This window comes from Lathyrus oleraceus, chromosome 3 (genome assembly GCF_024323335.1).
Source record: "Lathyrus oleraceus cultivar Zhongwan6 chromosome 3, CAAS_Psat_ZW6_1.0, whole genome shotgun sequence".
NCBI lineage: Eukaryota > Viridiplantae > Streptophyta > Magnoliopsida > Fabales > Fabaceae > Lathyrus > Lathyrus oleraceus.
Genome location: NC_066581.1, coordinates 22,528,762 through 22,550,499, shown reverse-complemented (window position 1 = coordinate 22,550,499; position 21,738 = coordinate 22,528,762). Strand labels below are relative to the sequence as shown.

Below are 21,738 nucleotides of genomic sequence, written 5' to 3'. Positions count from 1 at the left end.
GGTTGACGTTTATATCATCCTTGGGTGAGATATAAAAATATGGGCCTTTGTGAATCTTTCTTTTAAGGTTTTGTTCCATTTTAGAGATATCTGCTCATGTGGGCTTTGTTTCAAATTCATTTGTCATGCCCATTTCATTTATTAAATCCAAGTCATTTATTCAATTCCATTTTTGGTTTAAGTTGGTTTGAATCTCACACCATTATACTCCATTATCCATGATCATTGGTTTTGCACTTGTTCTTTTGGGCCAATCAAGTCATGAAGGGTTTGAGTTATGCCTAAATCTTTGGTTTGGATGTTTGAAAGTCAATTATTAAAGGGAAATTTAGTTTGGTTTATTTTTTTGCTTTGGAAAGTCACAAGAAAAGTTACAAGTTTTAACTTCTTTTTTTGAATTTGGCGCCACTTTACTCATCAAATCAAGTCATTCCTATCCTAGGTTATTCATTCATATCCAAAGCGATTCATTCACATCCTAAAACCATTCATTAATATTCAAGATCAAGCCATTATTTCCTAAACCAATTCATTCACCATTAAAATAAGCCATTTATATTCAAACAACCCATGCAATAACCTTCTTTTGCATTCAATATCATTTCATTCCAAAACCATTAAAGTGTTACAATACAAAGAAAATCAATGAAAGCAAAAAATATTTTACATTAATTTGAAGCTTCATACAACAATTTGGAATATAAGATACAAGTATGCCACATGGAATCCAAGCTTAGCCAAAGAGAAAACTTCAAAGAAATCTTAGCTTAGAACTAAGTATTCAAGCTACCAACAACATACTTGCTTGCTTCATAACCAAGCAACCTCACATACATGCTTATTTCCATGGAAATCTATCAATATGAAATACACTAAGTTGTTACAGCAAACTAATAAGGTAAGTCAAATTGGAGAAAGGAGATGAAAAGTTCATGCTACTTATTCATAAGCCAACACCTGCATCAAATAGAAACAACACACCCAGTGGCGGAACTGAGGGGGGACGTGGGAAGGCCATGCCACCCCTCATTTTTTTTTAATTCATATATATTAAATTACTAAAACATCCTTATTTTAAATTAAAATTAATTTTTATTTTTTCTTTTTCATTCAAAGTTAGGTTAAAATACAGATAAGGTAAAAAGCTCATACCTTTCCTTTCTTTCTCATATGGGTTTGCTACCGGCACCGGAATCGGAACAAATTAAAGTGATCGGCATCTAACAGGTAAAAACCTTTATTCATTCTTCTTTTATAAAAAGTAACAAATTAAAGTGATTGCTTGATTTGTGTTTTTGAGATTTTTAGGGTTCTTCTTTCTTGATGTGTTAAAATAATCTATATGAGGTTTATTAAGTCAATTCATAACACTGTAATTTACAAATATAGTTATACACTGTAATAAGGTTTATTTAATCATTGTTGCTGCTAATTTCTAATAGTGAAGTTACCGGTATTTGAAAACGGATTAAAGTTGATTAATTAAGTTTATTAATTTTTTTCTCTTTTAATTTTTATGTTCTCTAAATTGATTTTTGGATCTGATATGATATTATAGGAAGAGTAAAGATGAATAATAGGAAAATTGATTCTTTTTTCAAAAGGAAAGCATGTGAAATTGAAAGAGAAGAGAGATATGAAGAAATTATAATCCCGACATCCGAATCTGAAACAGTTCTTGAGAATCCAACAATTGAATAGCATCATGGTTTTGAAAATTCTTTGGAACGCGATCCTGGAAAGCGTCCTCCGATTTGGCAATATCCACCAAATCAAGTGGATGCAATATGAAGAGCTTATCTAAAATGGGGTCTATATCAAATTCATTTAGAAAACTATCCTTTGTCCGGTAACGAGGATCATCCGAGAAGGTTTCAACATACTTGGTTTAACATATTTCCATCATGGTTAGAATATTCACCATCTGAAGATGTCGCATATTGCTTACCATGTTACCTTTTTAGCAAAAAACTAAGTGGACGCCCCGGATCACTCGTCTTTATTTCTATGGGTTTTAGAAATTGGAAGAAAGTTAGGAATGGAAAACATTGTTCCTTTCTTAAACACATAGGGAAGGATCCTTGCTCACCACACAACAATGCAATGAAAGCTTGTCAAGACTTGTTGAATCAAGATGGTCATATTAGAAATGTTATTCAAGTGCAAAGTTCAAGTCAAAGAGTGAATAATCGGTTACGACTCAAGACTTCAATTGACATTGTTCGTTGGTTAACACTACAAGCTTGTGCTTTTAGGGGTCACGACGAAAGTAGTAAATCAAGAAATCAAGGTAACTTTCTTGAGTTATTGAAAATTGTAGCATCCTACAATGATGAAGTTGCAAAAGTTGTGTTGGAAAATGCTCCACAAAATTGCAAGTATACTTCACATCAAATTCAAAAAGAGCTCTTGCAAATTCTTTCTAGTAGGGTGAAAAAGAGTATTCGTGAGGAAATTGGTGATTCCAAATTTTGTATCGTTGTTGATGAAGCTCGTGATGAGTCAAAAAAGGAACAAATGGCTCTTGTATTAAGATTTGTTGATAAAGTTAGTTTAATACAAGAGAGATTTTTTGATGTGGCACATGTTAAAGACACCACATCTTTAACTCTTAAGGAAGCAATATGTGATATACTTTCTCGACATAACCTTGATGTTTCTAACATTCGTGGCCAAGGGTATGATGGTGCTAGCAATATGAGAGGAGAATGGAATGGTTTAACTCTTTCTTGTTCTTTATCTCCTAAGGATGGATATAAAGCTTTTAGCATTGATACTATTTGTTCTTTAGTTGAAAAATATTATCCTATGGATTTTAGTGATCAAGAGAAGAATAATTTGCAATTTCAACTCCAACATTTTCTATTTGTTGCTCGTCAAGCATCAAACTTGAATAATTTATCAATCAAGAAGTAAGTTTCAGCCTGTCCAGATGCAACCAAACATGAACATAGTTCTTGAATAGTTGATAAATTATTCAAGTTTGATGCTTGACGAGCAACAAATAGAAAATGTTGGAGTTGAAATTGCAAATTATTCTTCTCTTGATCACTAAAATCCATAGGATAATATTTTTCAACTAAAGAACAAATAGTATCAATGCTAAAAGCTTTATATCCATCCTTAGGAGATAAAGAACAAGAAAGAGTTAAACCATTCCATTCTCCTCTCATATTGCTAGCACCATCACACCCTTGGCCACGAATGTTAGAAACATCAAGGTTATATCGAGAAAGTATATCACATATTGCTTCCTTAAGAGTTAAAGATGTGGTGTCTTTAACATGTGCCACATCAAAAAATCTCTCTTGTATTAAACCAACTTTATCAACAAATCTTAATACAAGAGCCATTTGTTCCTTTTTTTACTCATCACGAGCTTCATCAACAACGATACAAAATTTGGAATCACCAATTTCCTCACGAATACTCTTTTTCACCCTACTAGAAAGAATTTGCAAGAGCTCTTTTTGAATTTGATGTGAAGTATATTTGCAATTTTCTGGAGCATTTTCCAACACAACTTTTGCAACTTCATCATTGTAGGATGCTAAAAGTTTCAATAACTCAAGAAAGTTACCTTGATTTCTTGATTTGTTACTTTCGTCGTGACCCCTAAAAGCACAAGCTTGTAGTGTTAACCAACAAACAATGTCAATTGAAGTCTTGAGTCGTAATCGATTATTCACTCTTTGACTTGAACTTTGTACTTGAATAACATTTCTAATATGACCATCTTGATTCAACAAGTCTTGACAAGCTTTCATTGCATTGTTGTGTGGTGAGCAAGGATCCTTCCCTATGTGTTTAAGAAATGAACAATGTTTTCCATTCCTAACTTTCTTCCAATTTCTAAAACCCATAGAAATAAAGACGAGTGCTCTGGGACGTCCACTTAGTTTTTTGCTAAAAAGGTAACATGGTAAGCAATATGCGGCATCTTCAGATGGTGAATATTCTAACCATGATGGAAATATGCTAAACCAAGTATGTTGAAACCTTCTCGGATGATCCTCATTACCGGACAAAGGATAGTTTTCTAAATGAATTTGACATGGACCCCATTTTAGATAAGCTCTTCGTATTGCATCCACTTGATTTGGTGGATATTGCCAAATCGGAGGACACTTTCTAGGATCGCGTTCCAAAGAATTTTCAAAACCATGATGCTCTTCAATTGTTGGATTCTCAAGAACTGTTTCAGATTCGGATGTCGGGATTATAATTTCTTCATCTCTCTCTTCTCTTTCAATTTCACATGCTTTCCTTTTGAAAAAAGAATCAATTTTCCTATTATTCATCTTTACTCTTCCTATAATATCATATCAGATCCAAAAATCAATTTAGAGAACATAAAAATTAAAAGGGAAAAAAATTAATAAACTTAATTAGTCAACTTTAATCCGTTTTCAAATACCGGTAACTTCACTATTATAAATTAGCAGCAACAATGATTAAATAAACCTTATTACAGTGTATAACTATATTTATAAATTACAGTATTATGAATTGGCTTAATAAATCTCATATAGATTATTTTAACACATCAAGAAAGAAGAACCCTAAAAATCTCAAAAACACAAATCAAGCAATCACTTTAATTTGTTACTTTTTATAAAAGAAGAATGAATACATTTTTTACCTGTTAGATGTCGATCACTTTAATCTGTTCCGATTCCGGTGCCGGTAGCAAACCCATATGAGAAAGAAAGGAAAGGTATGAGCTTTTTACCTTATCTGTATTTTAACCTAACTTTGAATGAAAAATAAAAAATAAAAAATAGTTTTAATTTAAAATAAGGATGTTTTAGTAATTTAATATATATGAATTAAAAAAAAAAGTTGAGGGGTGGCCGTGGCCTTCCCACGTCCCCCCTCAGTTCTGCCACTGTTGCAAAAGTCTATAAAAAACGGAGCGGAATGTGACGGTTATAATTGAGAATGCGAGCCTAAACTTTAGGGTCGTCCTGCAAAAAAATGAAGGTGGGCGGAGAAAGCCCGCGAACACTGCATTTTTTAAGTCTAAAATTACAAAAGTTTATGTAAATGCTCGTGCCCGCAGAAACCCGCGAAAAAATGGGACAAGGAGGGGCAAACACATTAGAGGGTGAGGGCCTAAACTCTTGACCCTTCCCGCATTAAAGTGCAAACAAAACGGGTATGCCCAACGGACCAGACCCGTTTTGCCACCCTACTTTTGACCCCTAAAATAAAATTCATTTTAACTACTTTTCTTCCCATTAATTGTATTATTTATTGTTAAATAAAATATAATTAATTGATGTGTCAAAAAATATATAATTAATTACTAATCGTTAGTTGGTTTAGTGGTGATTGATGCTGATCTTGATAGGAAGTGGACTCGAACCACTTGAACCACTTGATACTAATGTTGAAAACAAAAAAAAAACAAAAATTGTTATGGAGTTAATATATTATTTAATTATTCAATTTTATTAATTTATACTAATGTATTTTTATTTGTTACTTATGTTTTGTTTTTATTTATTTATTTTTCTTTCCTTTTTATTTATTTGTCAAGATTTGTATACTTATTTATTTTAAATTTTAAATTCTATTATTTACATATATAAGATAAGATTATTTGTAAAATATTTATTAGTTTTAGTATATGAGATTTTGTTTATATTTTTATACTTTTGCAAATTTTATTATATTTTACTTTTAAGTATTTTTAATTATATTAACATGCTATGTTATTATTTTTTCATAAAATACAAACTATTACATTATTCATATCATTTTATATAAAACACAATCAATATAAATTACTTGAGTGTTTTTATAAATATATATTTATTAATAGTAATTTAATAAAATTTATCCGTGCATCGGGTACGGGTAGACAACTAGCTACACATTATTAGCACAATCTTGTTTGATATGATTTTTATTTTATTTTTTAATTGAACCTATTTTTTAATTGAACCTATTTTTTAATATGCATTTGCTATTATGACTTGCAGGATACAATAATATTCTATAGGCTGAAATTCTGTTTTTAGTATTAAATAGCTTTTTCATTTGTCTTATTATCTTCTCAAGGATCACACTACTTTTACTCTTTATTTTTAACTTTTCTTCTCATTCACAAGCAAACCCAACTTCAAACTCGTTTCTCTTCCACAACTACAATCCTTTCAAAATCTTTTCATCTTCTTCCATAACTCCTTTTTTTAAAATCAAAATCTATATAAGAAGAATACTAGAAGTATTCCACGCCAACGAGCCATTACAATACGGTTACGCCGACAAAAAGATTCTACCTTGTGAAGTAAACGAACTTTTTATTAAAAAAAACCAGAAGGGCGTTTAAACCATTCGTAGTAATTACATTTAATCATAGGACTAAAACAAATATCTAGCCCCCACCAAGAAGTAGAAATAATTCTATGGACTATTTCCTCATGACTATCGATACCGTTACTAAATAAAATCTGATTTCTACACCATCAAATACACCAACAAGAACAAAACCATATCAAACAAGCAGACTTTCTAGATGTAGAACCAACAGACTTCAAGAACCAAACCAACAAATGTTCACAGCAATTATTCATATCGCTCCCAGACACACCTGTCCAAGAGTAAATCGCCCTCCACACCAATCTAATTATAGGACAAGAGAAAATAAACAGGCTCTATGGATTCTACAGAGTAGAAATAAAAAACACACACCAACTCGTGGGGATTAGAAATTACACCCCTAGCTGCTAGATTCTTCCGCGTCAGAAGTCTATCTAATAACAACCTCCACCCAAAGATCTTGACCTTCATCGGAATACATGATTGCCACATAATTTCTAGGGCAGTCTAGAGAGTAATTTCAAATAACTCAAACCCACCCTCCCTTTGAATAAACTCATAATGATATTTAACCGAAAATGAGTTATTCTGATATGAAGGTCACACAAATTCATCAGTTATCCCATCCCTTGGTTTCACATTGGACAACAACAACAAAAGCTCCAAATATTGAGTCCTTAAATCACCAACTAGCAAAGAGTCTTGGATACCCAAATTCCACTGCCATAAGTCATCCTCCAAACTCCCAATCTCCCAGACAACCATGTATTTAGATTCTGAAACTTCAAACAGTTGCGGGAACCTCATATACAGGGGCAACATTTCAATTCATCGCGAAAACCAAAATGAAACAAGCGTGCCTTCCCCTAAATTAAAAGAACACTGCATCATGAAACCGTCCACCTCCTTTGAATCTCCAAGACACATTAAATCCTTCCACCAGTGTGAATCAAACCTGCACATACTGCCATCGAACGATGCACAAAACATCCATATTTTTACTCCAATAATGGTTTCCAAATTGCTTATTGCTCGTGAATTAAACGCCACAACCATTTAGTTAACAAGGCAGAGTTGAACAAGGAAATACCCCTAATACCAAGGCCACCATATTCCTTTGGCAAACAAACTGAGGACCACCGCACCCAAGCCATTTTTGAAGCGACATCAGAATCGGACCAAAGGAAGCTCCTTTGTATAGAAACCAACTATTTGACCATTTTAGCAGGAACTTTGAAAAAAGAAAAATGGTGAATAAGAAGGATTTGTGAGCACTGAGTTAATAAGTGTTACCCTCTCTCCTATTGACAATAACTTGCCTTTCCAAGTGGGCAACCTTACTCTAAAGCAGTCGGCAACAGGTTTCCAAAAGTTGATTCGTCTATGATTCCCACCGACATATAAATCGAGGAATTTGAATGGGACCCTACTAGAATTACAGGCCAGAAAATGCGATGCAACATCCAAGAAAGAGTCTTCCACACCCACTCCAAATAGACAGCTCTTCCAAAAGTTAGTAGTCAAACTCGACACCAACTAAAATCCTCTAAGTATTGATTTAATAGCCCAAATATTTTTCCAATCATCATCACAAACCAAAATGGCATCGTCCACAAATTGAATAAGACTTAACGAACCATTCACGTTCAAGCGAAATCCACTAAAGATGTTGCTTCAAATAACCCTCATAACCAATAAAGTGAGACCCTTCGCCACAAGAGTAAACAAGGAGGGAGACAAGGGATCACCTTGTCTAAGTCCCCTAGAGCACTTTAAATCCTCGGTGGTACTTCCATTAACCAAAACTAAAAGAAAGCTAATACACACCCCTCCTCTAATCCACTGCACCCATTTGTCTCCAAAATTCATAGCCGACATTACGTTATCAAAAAATTTCCACTCAACACAATCATAAGCTTGTTTGAAATCGACTTTGAATAAGATACACCTTTTGCTCTTCCTTTTTAAGAGATCAATGAGCTCATTAACCACCAAAACTCTGTCTAAGATTTGCCTACCAGGAATGAATGTCGTTTGAGACATAGCTACCAGCCTGCCTATAACCTTGTTGAGCCTAAAGGCCATAATTTTCTATGTGACCTTGTAGATACAACCCACGAGACTAATAACACGATAATCTTCAAAATCTTGAGGGTTTAACTTTTTTGGAATCAAATCAATGAAAGATGAAAATAATACCTTTAGAAGAACAAGGAGTTCTTGAATACAATTAATCACGTCCTCACCCACGACCTCCCAATAGCACTGCAAAAATTCGAAGTTAAATTTGTCGGGTCCTGGACTTTTATTCCTGTTGCACCCCTTAATGGCTTCAATAATATCTTCTGGAGAAAATGGCTCTTCCAACATCTCAATTTCGACATTAGTGATTTAGGAAAACCTGTCATATCCAACAGAGGTCTCATTCCACCCGAACTCTTGAACATAGATGGAAAACAACTCTTAATTGTCTTCTTAACTATGGTTACGTCCTCAATTCTGTTATCACCAATTTTAACAAAAGAAATGAAGTTGGTCCTAGCCCTACTCTGTTGGTGTAAGCCCTAGAGGCCAATACTTTTGGTACTTGTATCAAATTATTTATTAATAATAAAAGGTTTTTTCTTTATTATGTTTGTCTAATAAAGTCCCTAGAATAGATAGTCCTTTTAATGTATCAAGTGTGACTTAATCATGAGATCACATTAAACATAAGGACACCATTCTTAAAGTATCCATAGTCGAGCTTTATTGTGAAGTGGGATAACATTAAAGCATTAAGACTATTATGTATATAGACTGATGATCACATCTCATGGATCATGGATAAGGAGTTATCAAGTCTTAAACATAGGTATGAATATTAAGAGTAATATTTATACTAGATTGACCCGCTATAAGAATACTATATAGAATGTTATGCAAAGTGTCATAAGTTATTCTCATAGTGATAATGGTGTATACCACCCTTTGACCCGAAACCACTATGGACCCTAGATGTAGAGTCGAGTGCCTTATTGTTGATCAAACATTGTCCGTAACTGGATGACCATAAAGACAGTTGATGGGTACTCCACGAAGCATGCTGAGGGACATGAGTGACCTAGATGGAATTTGCCCATCCTGCGTAACAGGATAAATGTCTATGGGTCCAATATTGAACTGGACAAGGATGACACAGTCTATGCCTTGTGTTCAATATAGACATAAGGACAAAAGGGTAATTGTACACATAAGTATTATCACAAAAGGATTTGTCAGATCACATGACATTTTCGTGTTTTGGATAGCAGTGATGTGTTGCTAGATACCGCTCACTGTTTATTATGTTAAATACGTGATTTAATATAATTGCCAATGCCGCGAAAACCTACAGGGTCACACACAAAAGGACAGATTGATGAGAGATAGAGTAACTAAGGAATACCGTAATGTACGGTGCACTTAAGTGAATTGTAGAACATCGTAAGGTACAATGTACTTAAGTAGAATACGAAATATGGTAAGGTACCACGCGCTTAAGTGATTTTGGCATATTATAAGATATGGGCCACATACACTTGAGTGGGCTTTTTAGCTTGCAGCCCACACAAGTGGTTTTATAAATAGAACCCTTATGTAGAAGCATTTGTGCAGTTGCAATTTCGTTTTCTCTCTCTCTCTCTCTCTCTCTCACTCACACACTCACTCACTCAAAGCCTTCATTCGTAACAGTTAGTACTGAGGTTGAAGGAATCCGTTCGTGTGGACTGAGTAGAGGCGTTGTCATCGTTCAACGTTCGTGATCGCTCCGTAGATCTGCATCAAAGGTTACAATCGCCACAAGAGGTAACGATTCTATCACTGATCATGCCCATTCGTAAGGATCACTAAAGGAGAAATTTTAAATTCCGCTGCGTTTTGGGTCGCTCTTCTCCTTCATACTCTTCATCATATTATGAAAATATTTGGAATTAAGATCACCATTCTTCACCCACTTCAACCTGGATTTCTATTTTAATATGCTTTCCTTCAAGAACAGGTTGTTCCATATCAAATTTTGAGTCTTACTTCTCGATTTCAGTTGTTCCTCAGACATAGCTCCACTGCTATACGCCATGGCATCTTCAATATCATTCAACAAATCAACACCTTCCTTTATTTTCAAGTCCATCCAACCAAACACATTGATGTTCCACCATCTCAATCTCTCCATAAGGAACCTGAATTTATTCACAAGGATCTGACTGTAACTGCCCAAGTACACGTTAGCGTTCCAAACCTCTTTAACAAACTCCATGAAACCAGGATGTTCAAACCAACACTTAAAAACCTTAAAAGGTTTAGGCCCCCCAGTTACTCTTGTTAACTCGCAACTAAATAAGTCTATGGTCCGCTATATCGTGATTGCCAACATGTTACACCATCACTCCCCATTCCTTACTCAACACTTATGATATAAGAAACCTATCAATTATGCTCTTACATATCCCACTCGAATTAAACCATGTGTATAAATGACCTATTACTGTAAGATCCAAGAGCTCCATCACTTCACTAAACATAGAGAAATATGCCATCTCAGCCGAATTAACCTTACCTTTCCCATTCCTCTCTTACTTTATTTTGATTGCATTGAAATCACCCCCAAGAAGCCATTCACCAACAAGAAAGTTACTCTTAACCTTTAAAGGATTAGACCACAAATTCCTTTTTTCCAAAAGAATGCAAGATGAATAAATGTTCACTAAGTAGCAATTTAGCCCCTTCCACAAACAATTAATCCCAAGATATCCATCCCCCCTGAAGCTGAATTTAGGGGTAATAACATCCTTACGCCATATTGATATAATACCTCTAGACCGACCCCTTGCAGTTATAGCAAACCACTCAAAATCATCTCTCCCCCAAATACTCATAATCAAGTCGTCTCCAACCTTCAGAATCTTTGGTTCTTGGATAAAACATATATCTACCTTCCCTTCTAATAACATATGACGAATCATTCTCTTCTTAATTGAAGAGTCGCACCCCCTCACATTAAAGGAAACTAGATTCATGGTACTCTAATCTCAACCCCCTTCTTACCTTTAAACTTTTTCCTATCCCTTGCTTCCATTTTTCTAATGATACCTTCGAACACTACGTCATCTTCTTCACCTTCTATGCCCATTTCCTTAATCATATTCCACACCTTAGATGGAGCATCCTCAAGAGATTTCCTAATCCGAGAGTTTCTTTGATTAACATCATCACCGCTAATAGAATCACATCAGAGAATTGAGCCTCCGAAGTATTTTGAGTTTGAATCTTCTATTTCAATAGGATCACCAAATTCGATTAAGTTGCAAACATTATTATCTGGGACAACTTGAACAGTTGCATGGTTGTTCACCAAGTGAATTAAGATAGAAAAATAGAAAGGTGAAAAGGGAATTTTAATTTTATCATACACTTCCTTAATCAATTTAGTCTTCCTTATTTTGGATCCCACCAAAAGCCAACTAGGCCTAATAGGTACAATAGATAATGGGTCAGAAGGAATTAAGACCCGACCCACCAAGTCCAAAGCCTTGACCCCATGATCCTGGATATTCTCCATATTCACCAAGATATCATATATATTACCCAAAGGCCCATTCTCCTTCTCACAACCATCAACTAGTAACATAGATTCCATACACTTGCCTTTGACCTTTTCACACCCACAAAGAAAGACCTTTTTATTACACATGGCATCCTCCTTGAAAGGCTCCACCTCGTTAGAAATTCCTTGCTCTCTGTGCCTCGATGTGAACTTTCCCACCTGCTCCGCCGAATCCCCTATTACCGTCCTATGGGGACTACTACCACCCGTTCTAGCCTCCTGATTGTCTCGACTGTTGTGTTCCATTGAATAATCCTCCTCCTCCTCAATCGACGTCTTTGATACTCCTTCGTCGTCGTTTGAATTTTTATCCTCTTAACCGCATAAACAACTTTTCACAATCACTTCAAGGGTATTAAAATTACTAAAAACTTTCATTTTCCATTTCATTTTTTTCCCTCGTTGTACATAGGAATAATTTCACATTATTACTCAAAATTATTTTTTTAATTTATCTATTAACTATTTTGAGGATAAAAATAATTGATAGTTGATAAGGTAATTGATAGTTTATAATCAATGACCGATAGTTTATCACTATAGATGTTACTAACTTATGAATAATAACTTATAATTGATAATTGATAGCATAATATGATCCTTTGATAAATTATCTATTACACTATCTAATAAATATAAAAAAAATTAGTAGTATAAAAGAGTATTTAGTGATCCCATTATCTTTTATATAATATTATTAAATTAAGTTTTATTCGATAAGTATAATATATTAATAAACACATGATAATATTTTAAATATAGATTTAATTAAACATAATATCAAAATATATTAAACATTTATATAAAAAAATTGTAATGTAATTTAATAAGTTATATTAACCCAAAATAATAATAAAAATAAGTTATATTACTCCAAAATACTAATATTATAATTTTAAATTTAATTATATTAATTCAAAATAATAACAAAAATATATTTATTGTCAAACATTTCAAGATAAAACTATAAGAGATTAATTACTATACATTGTCAATGTAAAAAGTTCTATACAATCCATTCATCACCATCATCCGTTTGCATTACTTTATAGATTTTTAAAATAAAAATCAAACTTATTTCAACATCCAATGGCTATGATTAACTGTCAGGGTATTTCAATTAAATTCAAACTATAATGCATTATTACATATTTATTTTAGTTTAAATTATAATAAGATATAAAAGGTAAGAATGACTTTTTAATAAAATAATAAAGTTACAAATAGAAGAAAAAATAACAATAAAAAACTACAAACTCCCACTAATTCAAATAGCTTTAAAAAAAATTCTAAGCTAATAAAAAACTATAAATTACAAATTAAAAAACAGTTATGAACAAAACATTGCATCAAATTCAAGTTATTAAAGTTTGATCAAATCAAATTCAAACTAAAAAAATATGAATTTAATTGATATATACTGATTCAAACTAAAAAGATTTTACACCGTCAGTTAATCATAGACGTTGAATATTAAAATAAGTTTGACTTTTATTTTAAAAACGTATAAAGTAATACAAATGGATGATGGTGATGAATCGAGAGTGTAAAACTTTTTACACTAACAATATATAGTAATTAATTTTAAAAAATATTTATATCAAATTTCACCAGAATTTTAAACTGAATCAATTTTTATTAACTCGAACCGAAATGAATTAAACTAAACTAAAATTGTGTCAAACAAAACATTTCATCATGGTACAGTGATAGTGTGTGAAATAACACTATTGTACTATACTTGCTTGATGGTTTTATTCTGTCTTATTTATTGGAAAGGTAAAAAGACATTATTCTTTTAGTTGATGCACCATCATCATCATCATTAAATACAAGAAAGACTCTACAATCTAGAATCAACCTCACTCTCTCTCTTCTCTCTCTCTATTCCACTTTTCACAATGCCAAAAAACCAACCTCAAGAAGATGAAGAATATTGTTTCGAATGCAAAGATGGTGGACAGCTTGTTATCTGTGATCACAGGTATGTAACCAACTCCATTTTCTCTTCTTCTTCTTCATCATCATCTTATTCACTACTACATTGTTTCATTATATGCTTATTCATTTCAGAAACTGTGTAAAAGTTTATCATCCTCATTGTGTTGGAAAGGATCATTCCTTTTTTCATACTGCAAAATCTTGGACTTGTGGTATAAGCCTCTTGGATTTTTGATTTATTCATAATATTTGTCACATGCAAAGTAACGTTTTTGCATGCATTTGTATTTTCAGGTAGACATAGTTGTTTCAAATGCAAAAAATACTCTAAGTTTTGTTGTCTTGGCTGTCCAAATTCTCTATGCAAACACTGTGTTTCTGATTCGGAGTTTACCGTAGTTAGAGGTGTTCATGGATTGTGCTGTGATTGCTTGGAGATAGTTGAGATTGTAGAACTAAATTTGGACCATGATTTGGAAGGGGTGAGTTTATAAACATGGATTGTAGAATAGTTACCGAATTTCTTCTAAACGATGTTTAATCCAAAGTTATAGTATGAAGTTTTCATTTGTCTGCTTTTTGTAGAACAAGATAAGTTTGGATGATAGAGAAACATATGAATGTCTGTTCAAGGAATATTGGGAAATTGTTAAGGTAAGAGAAGGACTGAGTAAAGAAGATGTGCTCGTCGCGCTTCTTCATAATAGAAGGCGGAAAGATTTTGTGTCTCGTAAAAGTCGCGGTGAAGGCGAAGAAGAAAAGAAAAATGACACTGGAAGTAATGAAGATTATACTAGTGTGGATAAACCTAACAGATGGAAACGGTTCAGTTCGATGGAACCAGAAACCGGGGATGAAGAAGATGAAAAAGATGAAAAGCTGTGTTTTGAGTGCAAAGATGGTGGAGGACTAGTTATCTGTGATCAGAAGTAATTCAGTTTATTTTTCCGATTTTTAACTCGTGAAAACTTTTTACTTACTTTTGATCATCTTAATCTTCAACATTGGATCATATGTTTAGGAACTGTGGAAAAGGTTATCATCCAAACTGTGTTGGAAAGGATGATTCTTTTTTTGAAACTGCAAAATCTTGGATTTGTGGTAAGTTTGTTGGATTTGATTTGATTTGTTCATGATATCAGTTCCAACCGCAACATTTCTCTCGAGCATTATAGTACTAATTTGTCACATTTTTCGTTCGATATTATGTATATGAGAAAGTAATGTTTCGCATGCATTTTCATTTTCAGGTAGGCATTGCTGTTTCAACTGCAAAAAAGGCGCTAAGTTTTCGTGCCTTGGCTGTCCGAATTCTGTATGCAAAAAGTGTGTTTCTGCTTGGGAGTTTAAGGTGGTTAGAGGTGGTAAAGGCCTGTGCTGTGTCTGCTTGGAGATAGTAGAGATTATAGAACTAAAATTGGATCGTGACTCGAAGGGGGTAAGTGTCGCAACTTCGATTTGTAGAATGTTTATTCCGAGGGGGAAATGTGATCTCTATGAAATTTGTTTGATCTTTGCAGAACAAAATAAGCTTGGACGACAAAGAAACGTATGAATGTCTATTCAAGGAGTATTGGAAAAATGTTAAGGTAAGAGAAAGATTAAGCGACGAAGATATCTCAGCTGCACTGTCAAACAATAGAAAGGGTAAAGATTTTGAGCTTCATGCAAGCCGCGGTGAATGCGAAGAACGAAAACAAAATGACATCGACAGCGATGAAGATTATAGAGCTAAACGGAAGCGACACGGTTCAATGGAATTCGTCGGATGGGCATCAAGACCTCTCGCGAACTTCCTTGCATCCATAGGGAGATATGACACTGAAGTACCAATGCTGCAATGGGGTGTAAAATCTCTCATATGTGAATACATTAAGGAGAAAAATCTTTATCATCCCAAAGACAATGGAAAATTCTTACCCGACGAAAAGTTGTTTCCTATCTTTAATAAGGAAGTCACGTCGAAGGATCAGATACATTCTCTACTCGAGTTTCACTTTGCGAAAAAGTTGGATGATTCATCTGGAAAGGAAAATCATGATCAAAACAAAAACGGCTCTACAGACAAGAGTCGTTTCGATGATCAAACATCTATTGAAAGCAGGTTTTCAAGGTCAATGGAAAAACCGCTAATAAAAAAAGCCGGTTTATTGATAAAACATGGACGTCATGCATCCATCAATGCCAATGATATCGCGCCCGTCTACCTCAAAAGAAGCTTGGTGTTGGAGTTATCGAAACAGTGTGAAAGCTTTGCGAGTAAGGTGGTGGGAGCCTTTGTTAGAACCAGATCAGATTCCAATGATCACAAGCAAAGGAATTCATATCATCTTGTGAGAATCATAGGTAATAAATTTTATACTTTATTTTTTAAATACGTACCTTAAACGATTGATCATTTCTGTCGTATAAATTTTAGGCGTTGTACATGCTGAAATGCCTAATGAAATACTCTTGGAAGTTACTTTCACGCCTAAAGCGATTTCCATTTCTGAGCTTTCTGATGAAGACTTCACAGAGGTAATAGCATTCTATTCACTCTTTCATTCTTAAGAAATACATTTTCATTTTGTTCATTCACTTGCAGCAAGAATGTGAGGATTTGCGGCAAAAAGTGAACACCGGCTTGCTCCCCAAATTAACCACTGTAAGTTGTATGTTACACGCACGGCGAGTTTTATCGTATCATGACATGATAAAGTATTAGTTATGTTTTCCATATTCGCATCGGCAGGGAGATCTTGAAGAGAAGGCTGCAAGTATTCATGAGGATAAAATAAAACATGTATTTATTCTTGACTTTATGCTTGTTTATATCTATTTTTTCGACTAATGTTCCTGCTTGTGGATTGTGAAGCGCCTAGCCTATTTGCAAATGCAAATCGAGCGTGCAAATCTCCGAGGAAGAATAAAAGAATATCCTTCTCGTATCGTATAGAACTGATTATATGAATTCTTAGTATCGAATGACTATAGTACTTTATCCATTTTGCGCAGCACATTATGTTCATGTCCGCGACGTTACATGTGCATAAGAAATATACTATATTGCCTCCTTGACCTTTTGTGATGTACAAAAATTGCATTACTAGAAGAAAAGGAAGAGCTTGAACAGCGATGGAAACATGAACAACTGTCGAGGCGTGTGCCGTCAGTCCCTGAGCTTATGGAGGTAAAACGCGATGATTTTGATGATAACATTTTGGAATCATTGTTTTTATGTCTTGTTTTTATTAAGGTACGAGAAGGATTGACCGATGAAGATGTTCCTGCCACACTTGTCAACAATAGAATTCGTAAAGATTCTGTGTCTCATACTAGTCGCAGCGAAGACGAAGAAGAAAAACGAAATGACACCGACAGTCATGAAGATTATACAGGCCTGGATATGCCAAGCAAACGGAAGCGGTGCAGTTCTATTGAACCAGAACCCGATGATGAAGAAGATGAAGAAGATGAAGAGTTGTGTTTTGAATGCAAAGACGGTGGAGAACTCGTTATCTGTGATCTCAAGTAAGTAACTCATTTTCTCGCTTGAAACTATTTACTCTCTTCTCGATCACCTTAATCTCTACATTGATTGTATCATTTTAGGAGTTGTAGAAAAGTATATCATCCAGACTGTGTTGGAAAGGATGATTCGTTTTTCGAGACTTCAATATCTTGGACTTGTGGTAAGCCTCTTGGATTTGATTTATTCATAATACTTCACTTGTTACCTCCATGCAATATAATCACTTTCCATCACAATGTTCCTGTTTAGCGTTATGATACTATTACGAGGTTAACGGATACAAATCAAAAGTAACGTTTTTGCACGCATTTTCAGGTAGGCATTGCTGTTACAGCTGCAATAAACTCGCCAAGTTTTGTTGCCTTGGTTGTCCAAACTCTGTATGCAAAAAGTGTGTTTCCGCTTCGGAGTTTATCGTAGTTAGAGGTGTTCAAGGCTTGTGCTGTGACTGTTTGGAGATAGTTGAGATTATAGAACTAAAACTGGACTACGACTCCGAAGGGGTAAGGCTCGCAACTTCGATTTGTAGAACATTTATTCCGAGGGGGAAATGTGATCTCTATGAAATTTGTTTGATCTTTGCAGAACAAAATAAGCTTGGACGACAAGGAAACATATGAATGTCTATTCAAGGAGTATTGGGAAATTGTTAAGGTAAGAGAAGGACTGACTAAAGAAGACGTCTCGGCTGCACTGACAAGCAATAGAAAGAAGAAAGATTTCGTGCCTCGTAAAAGTCGCAATGAAGGCGAAGAAGAAAAACAGAATGACACCAATTGTAATGAAGATTGTACAAGTATGCATAAGCTGAAGAAACGGAAGCGGCGCAGTCCATTGGAATTCGTCGGGTGGGCATCAAGGCCTCTGACTAACTTCCTTGAATCCATAGGGAGATATGAAACTGAACCAATGACGCAATCGGGTGTAAAATCTCTCATATGTGAATACATTAAGGAGAAGAACCTTTATCGTTCCAAAAACAAGAGAAAATTCTCGACTGACAACAAGTTGTCTCCTATCTTCGGAAAGAAAGTAATGTCAATCGATAAGATATATTCTCGTCTTGAGTTTCACATTGCTAAAAAATCGGATGGTTCATCTCAAAAGGAAAATCATGATCAAAACAGAAACTGTTCTACAAACAACAAGAATATCAATGATCAGACTTGCATGGAAAGTAGATCGTCAAGCTTAATAGAAAAGCCGCTTCAGAAAAAAGTCGATACATTGATAAAACCTAGTTGTTTTGCATCCATCAATGTAAGTAATATAGCGCTTATCTACCTCAAAAGAAGCTTGGTGTTAGAGTTATCGAAACAGCGTGAAAGCTTTGTGAACATGGTGGTTGGAACATTTGTTAGAGCAAGATCAGATTCCAATGATCATAAGCAAATGAATTCATATCAACTTATGAGAGTCATTGGTACTAATAATACATTTTATTAAGCTATTTTATATTTCTCAATATGAAAACTCTATGTACCTTATTATTTCTATTATATAACTTTTAGGTGTCGTACGCGATGAAATGCCGAATGGTATACTATTGGAAGTTTCCTTCATGCCTAAAGCGATTTCCGTTTCCGAGCTTTCTGATGAAGACTTCACCGAGGTAAATGTTTTCTGGTGACCCTTTTATTCACTCTTAAGATTACATATTAACTGTGTTGTTTTGCTTACAGCAAGAATGCGAGGATTTGCGGCAAAATGTGAACACTGGCGTGCTCCCAAAGTTAACTGTTGTAAGTTGTAAGATACATGAAGAAAAAATGTATTCGATTTTGAAGGACGATTATCTGTTTTCATTCGTCGACGATGATGACATGATGAAATGCTTCTTAAATATATAGCAAAAGTTTTAACGACGGTGTTTTTGGCATTGGCAGAAGGATCTTCAAGAGAAGGCTACAATTCTTCAAGAGGATATAACAAAACGCGTATTCATTCTTGACTCTATGCTTCTTAATACTCTTAAACATAATGATCTTGTTCTTGTTTACTGATATTCCTTGCTTTTTGAATATGTTCCTGCAAGTGGATCGCGAGCCGCCTAGTCGATTTGGAAATTCAAATCGAGCGTGCGAATCTCAGAGGAAGAACAAAAGAATATCCTTCTTGTATGATATAGAAATGATTATCGAAATTCTTAGTATGATATGTAAGTCCGGAGTAATATACTATATTGCTTCCTTGACCATTTGTGATGTACAAAAATTGCCCTACTCGAAAAAAGGGAAGAGCTTGAACAGCGACGGAAACAAGAGCAACTGTTAAGGCGCGTGCCATTCGTTGTCCCCGAGCTTACAAAAGAATCTGATGATTTTGTGTCTCATACTGATGAAGATGTCTCTTCCGCACTTCCCAACAAAAGAATTCGTAAAGGTTTTGTGTCTCAAACAAAAGAATCGGATGATTCATCTGGAAAGGAAAACCATGATCAAGAGAAAAACATCTCAACAGACAAGAATCATATCAATGACCAAACATGTTTCAAAAGCAGATTGTCAAAGTTAATGGAAAAACCTCTTATGAAAAAAGGCGATTTATTGATAAAACCCGGATGTTTAGCATCCATCAATGCGAATAACATCGCGCTTATCTACCTAAAACGAAGTTTGGTGCAATTGTTATCGAAACAGTCTGAAAGCTTTTTGAGTAAGGTTGTTGGAACCTTTGTTCGAGTAAAAGTAGATTCCAATGATCCGAAGCTAAGTTCCGCTTATCATCTTGTGAGAGTCATAGGTAAAAAACTGCTAACAAATATCTTGCTAGTTAATTTTTTTTTCCTATTTTGAATGATTGATAATTTCTTGTGAAACTTTTAGATGTTGTGCATGATGAAGTATCTAATGGAATACTCTTGCAAGTTTCTTTCACGTCTAAAGCTGTTTCCATTTCTGAGATCTCCGACGAAGACTTCACCAAGGTAAATGTAGATAGATAATTTGCGGCAACCTATCATGTTCATGGAATCGGATTCAGAAAACTATTAACTCTGCTGTTTTATTTACAGGAAGAATGTGAGGATTTGCGGCAAAAAGTGAACACTGGCTTGCTCCCCAAGTTAACTGTTGTAAGTTGAATGATACATGCGGGACGGAATTTTTCGAAAGTTTTAACATGTATAGCGGAAGGTTTTAACTATGTTTTCCGCATTGGCATTGGCATTGGCAGGGCGATCTTCAAGAGAAGGCTACGAGTCTTCACGAGGATATAAAAAAACATGTAGTCATTCTTTACTCTATGCTTGTTAACATCTATACATTTTCTGATTTCTGATATATTCTTTGCTCTAGTGGATTGCAACACGCCTGGCGAATTTGGAGATTCAAATCGAGCGCGCGAATCTCAGAGGACGAAATAAACAATATCCTTCTTATATGAATTGTTAGTATCATATGAATATATCATTGTATCCATTTTTCACTGCACACTAAGTTCATGTCCGGGCCATGCACATTAGAGTGTTGTCCTTGACTATTTGTGATGTACGAAAATTGCATTACTAGATGAAAGGGAAGAGCTAGAACAAGAATGGAAGCAAGAGCAACTGTTAAAGCGCGTGCCGTCGGTTATCCCGGAGCCTATGGAGGTGAAATATGATGATGCTGATGAATGAGATAGCCAGGACTAATGACTCATTCTGTTGCTGTGGTGTTGTGTAGATAGTTATTTGTAAGTTGTAAGAAAAAAAACTAATATAAACTAACAAGTGATGATGAGACTTTGTTTTGGATGCATAAGGGATGGTGAAAGTTTGTTGTTTGTAGAGTTTTGGTCTAAGTTCAATGTATTGGGGATATGCATAAATATTTTAGTATCCTTTGAAGGTGTGATTAGCAGAGAAAAGACAATCTTTGTTATGATGGTTTGACCTATAGTATGTTTTAGTATATTCATTAAGATGCTACAAATTATAGGTGTTGATTCGAAATATTTCATAGGTTTAGTGAAATTCCACCAAGAGTTATACAACCACTTAGTCATGTTCCCAAAAATTGATTTTAAGAGTATTTAATAAACTTTGAGATTTTCTTATAGGTAATACTCATGAAACCCTTTATATAAGGAAAAACGGTTGACTTCCAATCAAATAGTAAGACTGGGAATATAGTCGTTTCAGTTTTCTCTTCTAAATGTCCGATTGAATAAGTTAGTCATCTTTCCACACAGTAGATTGAAGCGGTTAGTCTACTTTTCACGAGAATTTTGGAGCGATTAGTCTTCAAACTTCTAAACAAACTTTACAAGCTTTTGTCATAGATCGAGTTCACGAACCTTAAACCTTGGTTTTACACAGGTTACCTAATAACCTGAGAAATTTTAATAT

At 34.5% G+C, this 21,738-nt stretch overlaps 1 protein-coding gene across 2 annotated transcripts; it reads left to right on the top strand.

Moving 5' to 3' along the window:
- The first annotated feature begins 13,773 nt into the window (after nucleotides 1–13,773).
- LOC127132203 (uncharacterized) lies at nucleotides 13,774–21,230 on the top strand. 2 transcript variants are annotated; one of them, XM_051061102.1, is made up of 26 exons: nucleotides 13,774–13,937; nucleotides 14,027–14,106; nucleotides 14,189–14,376; nucleotides 14,480–14,823; nucleotides 14,916–14,995; nucleotides 15,145–15,332; nucleotides 15,415–16,240; nucleotides 16,314–16,414; nucleotides 16,482–16,541; nucleotides 16,629–16,679; nucleotides 16,752–16,811; nucleotides 16,971–17,066; nucleotides 17,133–17,407; nucleotides 17,489–17,568; nucleotides 17,724–17,911; nucleotides 17,994–18,831; nucleotides 18,920–19,020; nucleotides 19,091–19,150; nucleotides 19,295–19,345; nucleotides 19,444–19,515; nucleotides 19,619–20,150; nucleotides 20,234–20,334; nucleotides 20,422–20,481; nucleotides 20,583–20,633; nucleotides 20,705–20,775; nucleotides 20,901–21,230. In XM_051061102.1, the coding sequence occupies exons 1-26, from the start codon at nucleotides 13,855–13,857 to the stop codon at nucleotides 21,025–21,027; spliced, it is 4,764 nt and encodes a 1,587-aa protein (XP_050917059.1). In that variant the 5' UTR covers nucleotides 13,774–13,854; the 3' UTR covers nucleotides 21,028–21,230. The 2 variants fall into 2 exon arrangements, with proteins under 2 accessions (XP_050917059.1, XP_050917060.1); XM_051061103.1 differs by lacking the exon at nucleotides 14,027–14,106 and having other exon boundaries at nucleotides 13,796–13,937.
- The last annotated feature ends 508 nt before the right edge of the window (nucleotides 21,231–21,738 follow it).